The sequence below is a fragment of the Meles meles genome, chromosome 4, assembly GCF_922984935.1.
Source record: "Meles meles chromosome 4, mMelMel3.1 paternal haplotype, whole genome shotgun sequence".
Lineage (NCBI taxonomy): Eukaryota > Metazoa > Chordata > Mammalia > Carnivora > Mustelidae > Meles > Meles meles.
In genome coordinates, this window is record NC_060069.1 from 150,768,540 (window position 1) to 150,776,944 (window position 8,405).

General features: G+C 37.6%; 1 protein-coding gene across 1 annotated transcript; it reads left to right on the top strand.

Moving 5' to 3' along the window:
• The first annotated feature begins 937 nt into the window (after positions 1–937).
• Positions 938–1,201, top strand: LOC123939922 (keratin-associated protein 20-2-like). Its single transcript, XM_046002014.1, has one exon. It carries the CDS (start codon positions 938–940, stop codon positions 1,199–1,201), a length of 264 nt encoding a protein of 87 aa, XP_045857970.1.
• Positions 1,202–8,405: the final 7,204 nt, after the last annotated feature.

The following is an 8,405-nucleotide window of genomic DNA, read 5'->3' on the forward strand; positions in this document are numbered from 1 at the left end:
AAGGATTGGAAAAGAACCGTATGTGTTCAAAAAGAGTTGAGACAATATTTATTGTCTAAATGTGAGTCCCAATGTGAAAAAATTCACAGTAAAAATTTATTTATGAAACAACTGAGAAAATCTGAGCATGAATTAAGTATTAGGAAATGCTAAGGAACTTAAAAAAATTGTCTGTGTGATAATGGTATAATTATATGTCTTTTAAAAGCTCACTTTGTGATAGACATACACACTGAAGTACTTATAAGAAAAATGCTACTTGTCTTCAATTTGTTTTAAAATATTCAGCAAGAATAACAATAACTACAAAAGGGACAGAAGGAACTGATAGTGGAATACTGACAGATATTAAATCCTGCTGATGAGTTTATAAAGCTTCAAAATACAACTCTATATACTTTTATGCCCACATGAAATTTACTTATGAAAGTAAATAATAACCATGGAAAGTTTACCTGACTCTACTGAATAAGTTCTATCATTAAGAAAGTTATTTTTCACTTTATGGAAGATCTTCATATGTTTGAAGAAATGATAGAATTTTTAAAATTAACATTTAATTGTCAATGATTAAACGAGATAAAAATTGGTTCAAATATTTTAAGCAAAATAAATTAAAAAAAAAAAAAACCCCAATTCGGGTTTGAAGAAGAGTATAAGAAAAACACATCAAAGGCATGTAATTCGATTGTAGGGAAGCTGACTCAACAGCCAAGTCATTCCAAGTCATCCTGCTCAGGCGGGCCTCACCTTGCCTAATGAAACAAAGACTCAGGAAGTGTACTGATGTAAATTAGTAGGAAATATGTGGTCAACAAGTCCTGTGATGTGTCCCACCTGCTGAGGGCATGTATAAAAGGACCTGTGCAGATGGTGGTGTTCAAACTGACAGAAGTTGATCCCCTGCTCCTCAGCAAAACCCTCCATTCCTGAAACCATGTCTTACTACGGAAACTACTATGGTGGCCTCGGCTGTGGCTACGGTGGCTGTGGCTATGGCGGCTGGGGCTATGGTGGCTATGGATGTGGCTACAGTGGCCTGGGCTGTGGCTATAATGGCCTGGGCTGTGGCTATGGTGGCTGGGGCTATGGTGGCTATGGATGTGGCCACAATGGTGTGGGCTATGCCTGTGGTGGTTATGGATACAGCGTCAACCGCCCATCTTGCTGCAGAAGATGCTGGTCCTGCGGACTCTACTGAGAAGCTTCCAGAGAAACTCAACTTACTGTTCTCCAACTGCCTGAATCTGCCTCCATGATTCTTCCTATGAATAATTCCATTTTCTATTCCAAAATGACAACATCATTCTAAGATATCTACAAAGATATCTTAAAAAAAAATCTAAAAAAATATAGGTCAGATTCTGCAAACCTTACTAGAGTCACTGAAATCATACGGAATGTTTCAGATTTTTTAAAAGTTTTTCCTTTGATATTGTATTGCCTTTCAAATTTCTTACCTTTTTGATCAACAATCTTATGAGAGAAAAGTTTAGAATAATTTTAATAAACATTTATCTCATTGAAAGTACTTCTTGCATTTATATTTTTTTCATCATTTGTGTATGTGTGTGTGTTTAAATAATTCAATTTAATATTGCTTTTGGGGATTAATATTTTCAAATGGCTTTGCAACCCTGACACATCTTAATGCTATACATGAAGGGGGAAGATCATATGAGAAGTCATAATCACAATAACAGAAGTAATGGAATCCATTGCCTTAAAAGCATCTGGCACATAAAGGACCCTCAGTAAAATATTGCCTAAATGATGGAATATTGCTGGCTTAAATGATGGGACAGAGCAAAAACCATGCAATAACATTTTAAATATTTATTTATTTATTTATTTGAGAGAGAGAGAATTCTCTCACATCAGCAAGGTAAGGGGTAGGGGAGAGAGAGAATCTCAAGCAGACTCCCCTCTGAGCATGGAGCCCAACCTGGGGATATCATATGGTTTCACTTACTTGTGGAGCATAAGGAATAACATGGAGGACATTGGGAGATGGAGAGGAGAAGGGAGTTGGGGGAAATCTAAGGGGGAGACAAACCATGAGAGACTGTGGACTCTGAGAAACAAACTGAGAGTTTTGGAGGGGAGGGGCATGGGGGGATGGTTGAGCCTGGTGGTGGGTATTAAGGAGGGCATGTATTGCATGGAGCACTGGGTGTGGTACATAAACAATGAATCTTGGAACAATGAAAAAAATAATTAAATTAAGATGCTAAAAATAAATAAATAAATTCCTGTTACTTAAAAAAAGTTTTGCCTTTTATGCTGTTTTAGCATTCAACAATCTATCCCTGTAAATATTGCTGCATTGCATTTACCTTAATATTTCCATTCTTTTGCTTTTTCTGATTATGTGTGTGTGTGCATGTGAGAGAAAGGAATGGAGGGAGAGAGAGACAAATGACAGACAGGTAGAAAAAATGAGGCAGAAACCAAGATGAGGGAATAGACTGTCTTGGGCTGTCTCCGAACTTTTGCAGTAGCTACAAATTCAAGGATCTGAACATACATTCTTTTTATCTCAGATCATATGTAACCCAGGCTTCCATGTGAATCAGCAGCTACTACTACATCTGCTCAGACTATCAAATTGCTTTTCTAGGCCAAACTTTTTTTTTAAAGATTTTATTTATTTATCTGAAAGAGAGAGGAGAGAGAAGAAGGGAGAGAGTGGCAAAGGGAGAGGCAGATTTCCCACTGAGTAGGGAGTCTGATGTGGGACAGGATCCCAGGACCCTGGGATCATCATCTGAGCCAAAGGCAGATGCTTAACCGACTGAGCCACCCAGGTGCCCCAGGTCAAATTTTTAAATGACACTTCTGCCCACCGTAATAGTCCTTTTCCTCATCACTACATTTAAAAACCTCTGCCTTTGTCCATTTTTGATGCCTTGAGTTTTGGCTGAGTTACTTAAAACCATGCCTCAAAAAAGAGGTCATTTGCTCCTCATACCTTGCAGGTGTCTACCTACATCGTGCATGCCATCCACAAAATAGTTCATGAAATATTCTGTGCCTTGTGGCTGCTGACTGCCCGACATTTGATGTCCAATTCCTCCAGGAAGGACCTGGTCACTGCTCACCACCTCACCACGATGGTTTTTAATGCACTGAGTTACCACCTCCCCTTCCCACTTTGTTTAGGCCCATATTTAAAACCTCCAAAATGAATGTGCCCACTTATCCTTTTTTTTTCTTAAGGAATTTCATGACATCGGGAAATGGTAAAGAGACAACAGAGGTTTATGGAATCCATTATCAGTCAGACAAAGATCATTATGATTAAATGGACCTTCTACTTTGTTTTTAAGAAATTGCTACATTTTGCTCAGAAAAAAAAAATGTTTGGCCATTATCCCATTTGAAAAGTGAAACCTACCAACAAGATTCACCTTGATAACGTAGATGCCAAGCATCGTTTTGATAACTGAAAATCTCCCTTAATGATGTGAAGAGGTTGTATAGTAAGTCTTCATTCAACACAGAAAAATAATGATTTGTTTTCCAATTCCAGAAGAAAGCAAATTTATTTTATTTCTTTTTCTTTACAATGATGGAAGTTTCTCTAAGGTCCTTTTACCACTTCTGGTCTCTCATGCTGTGAATGAGAAGGTCAGTGATATGAGAAAACGCTGGAAAAATAACCACTGTCACAAAACACAATGTCTTAAAAATGGCTGGCCCGTGGTTAGCAACAGATAAGTAACAACTGAGTGGTCGAAAGAGGCTGAAAAGCCTATGTAAATTTTTCTGTGACGTTTCATATAATCAGAAGTCTGAGGGAAAGCAGGATTCTTCATCCCATCTACATACCTATTAATACTCTCAATGTTCAAAGCAGTGTTTATGGGGTCAGAGAAAATGTCAGTTTGGTAGCTTTATAGTCAGGAAGCTTCTCCCCCCACCTTACAAAATATCCCAATAGTTATAATTAGAGTGAAAATACAAAATTTGCATTAGTCTATTTGTCAAAACTCATTAGTTATCCAAGTAGCTTTTCAAAAGTTTACATTGTAACACTTGGCTTTTACAAACAACAACAACAACAACAAAACACCCTACATTTGTACTGGTTTTCTCTAACCAAAAGAAATCTGAAAGAGGTTTTTGCTTTTGCAAAGAAAAAAAGGGCGAAAGTGAAAATAGCCTTCAGTGTTGCTTTTACAGTGAGTCGTTACAGGTACAGTCAGCCCGCGGACCTCTGAGAGTGACACCCCTGCCTCCCGCCCTTTCCCCAAGACCTCTCGGCATCTCAGCCTCACCCCCAGAGCTCTGAACCCTTTGTCTGTGAGCATCCATGCTTTATCCTGATTTATTTCGTGCCTCTGTTAGCAAAATGTGTCCTAGAGTATCAGAAAAGCCTAAGAAAGGTTGTTTTTGTTTTTTTTGAGTCTGGGAATGCTCAGGAATTTTTTCACATAAATTAATGATAATTGTTGCTTTGCTTTATGCCATTTCAATTTAAGAAAGCTTTCTTAGGAATATTGTTCTTTTGGACAGTGGAAGAAACCCATCCTCTTAAACAGACCTAAATTTATTTTATGCAAAGTATATGTTAATGAAATTCAATTATATTTTAATTTTCATTAAAAATTTGAAATTTAAAAAAAGAGAAAGAAAGAAAGAGAAAAGCTAGAGTATAGACTCTGCTGTGTTCTCAGTGAGTCCTTCCATGACTGGAGATTTCTATCTCCACCAGCACTTCACCAGTCAGCTGAAACTGAGGGAATGAAGAATGATGCAGGGCTCTCTCCGCCTCTCTGATAATATCCACACATTGTTTAGGACACATATCACTACAGCAAATCTTAGGCATCTGGGAAAAAACAGAAATGAGCCATGATAAAAAAGACATGAGTTGAGGACGGAGCATCAAGCTTAACCTCCATCTGGTTTGCAGATACAATTACAACACCTTCCTACGTGATGACACAAGGAAGCATAAGACATAAACAATTTCTGCCCATAAAATGGTTACACATTCTCTGGAAAGATCAAAGTCATACATAGTAGAGGAACGGTTGATAAATAAATGCCAAATATGTCCATATATGAAAGTACTTATCACCATATTTAACATAACCAATAAATAGTCATATTGAGTTGGAAGGAAGTTTTTTTTTTTAAGAGTATACAAATATATATTATTTCCATCCTTTATGTGAAAGATTCAGGAAACCTAGTCCTCTAGACAAGGCTCATTTTAAAATTCTTCTTAAAGAATAATGGAAACAAAACCAAACAATGGGATTCCTATTTTCCTGTTTTGCATCATGCTGTGTGATCAACTCATATTTTTTCAAATAAATAAATAGTGAGACATAGTCTTGAAAATAGAATAAAAGTTTCATTTTAAAGGCCCATAAGTGGTGGAGTCCTGACGTGGGAGTGAAATTATCTCAGTTATGAGGACCCTGTTTTGCCAAGAAATCAAAATATTCATGATGTGGTCTGAAGCAAATTAGCGAGATATAGGACGCTACACTGCCTGTGGTTTTCCCCACCCACCACTGAGGGTGTATAAAAGGCCCTCAGCAGATGGCAGCATTCATGTTAAAGAAACCCACCTCCTGCTCCTCTACTGAACCTTCCACTCCTGATACCATGTGTTACTACAGCAACTGTTATGGTGGCCTGGGCTATGGCTATGGTGGCCTGGGCTTTGGCTATGGTGGCCTGGGCTTTGGCTATGGCTCTGGCTATGGTGACTATGGTTATGGCTGCTGCCGCCCATTGTGCTGTAGAAGATACTGGTCTTATGGCTTCTACTGAGGAATTTTTAGTCTATTGGCTACATCACTTTATTTTATTTGCATTCTCTCCAAGTTTCCTTCATGTGAAAAATTTTTACATGTCTTCCAAAATACTCACTTTGTACCAAAGCATCTGAGATAAATAAAGGAAATTCAGCATGCCCGTTTTGATTCGTTATTATGGATCAGATTGTATTGCAGATTATAAGAAAGTGTTTCCTCTGATATGGTATTATCTTTATAATGTGACATAAAATTTAATTAAGTCGCATTGTTAATTTTACTTTAAAACATATGTATTAAAGGTGCCTGGGTGGCACAGCAGGTTAAGCATTGGACTCTTGGTTTCAGCTCAGGTCATGAACTCAGAGCTGTGAGATGGAGCCCCACGATGGACTCCATGCTTAGCAGGGATCCTGCTCCAGATTCTCTCTACCTCTCCCTCTGCCCCTCCTCCCTGCATGCTGCACTCGCTCTCTCAAATAAATAAACAAATCTTTAAAAAGCATATGTATTATTAAATAAACTTTATCTCAATGCAAGTATTGTTTTGTTACATTATACTAAATTATCTCCACCAGTTTAGCTTGTATGTTTGTCTGTTTGGGTGTGATTATTCACATGTGTATGCAGGTGGGCGTGGGGATACAGTGAAAGAGAGCAGGAAAAAGCCAGGGTATTCCTTTTTTCAGATTTTATTTATTTATTTGAGAAAGAGAGCACAAGAGCAGAGTGAGGGGCAGAGGGAGAAGCAGCCCTACTTAGCAGGGAGTCCAACGCGGAACATGGTCCTGGGACTCTGGGATCATGACTCGAGCGGAGGGCAGATAATTAATCAACTGAGCCCCCCAGGCACCTCCAGAGTGCTCTTTTGTGGTTTTTATGTGACTAAAATTGAGGAGTAAATATACTAATTCTTTCCAAGTGTTCATAAGAAATCTGTTTTTATATACAGCTCTATAATCTCTTTTATCATCTCTGTTGATTTATGTTTTAATCTAAGCTTTAAAAATGGCCAGTACTTACAATAGCTGTATTTCACATCAGAGCATTAAAACTTGTGTTTATTTGTATGTTTTGTGTTGGACTACATGAGTTAAAGCTCTACTTCTGCCAAATGTTTCTCAAATTTTTTTTTAGTATTTTGCCCAGAGAATGAATATGGGCATTAACAAATTTAAAATATCAGCACTAGGGGTGCCTGGGTGGCTGAGTTGGTTGGGCCGCTGCCTTCGGCTCAGGTCATGGTCCTGGATTCCGGGGTCAAGTGCTGCATCAGACTCCCCCGCTCTGCGGGGAGCGGAGGGGGGTGGTCTGCTTCTCCCTCTAACCTTCTCCCCTTTCGTGCTCTCTCTTGCTTGCTCTCTCTCTCAAATGTATAAATAAAGTCTTAGAAAAAAAATCAGTACTGACAATGACATTCTGCCCTACTGACATGATATCTGAAAAGTATTTCAAAGTATACCAATTTATTCTAAGTACTTGGAATACACACACATATATATGAAATGATTCAATATAGATTTATGAAAACCATGAGATACTTTCTCAATATCAAATTAATATTAGCTTATTTCATTTGTTTACCTAGGGATCTGGTCCTGATCAAATGCGTATGTTATACATATTAAATTTCCCCAGAATTGAATTTATTTTCCATCCTTGAAGCAGTTGTTTTACTTGGGAAACTCAAACTAAAAGCATTAAGTACAGCGAAGAGATAATAAAAAAAAAAAAAAAAGACCAAGATTCTAAAGACAACTGTAGAAAATTAAGTAAAATTCTGCAGTCCTTGATTCTAGGAGCAGAGCAAACAAGAGATTGCTGGCGGAAAGACTAACAACCAGAGTTTGGGGTGTTATTTTTTTTTTCTTTTTCCAGGGCTGGCAAAACAGAATTGGAGACACAAGATTCTGATCAAGGTGAACTGGCAGAGCACTGAGCTTAACAGCCAGCCAGTTTCTCCTTGAGATATTTTCCAAATTCTGAAGTTGTAAGAGTCAATTTCCTAAGATACCAAGCAGACACATTTGAAAACCAGATCTTTTTTTCATACCAAGGTGTTGAGGAAATAATCGTTAGAGTTCAGGAACTGCCAAGAAGTGCTCCGAATTGGAAGATCCAAAGGAGTACCCCTATCACCTGAAAGAAAACAGGTAGACAGGCCCTCACCAAAATTACAAAAATTCTGGGAATCTAATTATATGTGACCCTTTGTTGGGATTAAGGCAATCAGAACTTTGTGAATAACCTAGGACCAAAAACAAAAACAAAATCTCTGTGATGAAATACAATATCATTTTGGATCATTTACAATGTTTATACAAAACATTGAGCTTGTGGGACGATCTGAAAGAATACAAAAGAAACAATTGACAATATAGGGAGGCCAAAAGTTGAGCCATAATACTGGATTTGGAAACGAGAAATTTAAACAGTCATGATTAATTCATACAAGAAACTTAATGAAAAATTGCAAAATAGATGTTATAACTGGAGAAAATCACCAAGGAATCACTTTAAATTCTAGATCTTAAAAAGAAAGCAAATGAACAATGAACAATGTCGTTAGGAATTCAATAGACTAGCTACAAGAAATTTGAATAGTAAACTTAAAGATATTGATAAAAGCTA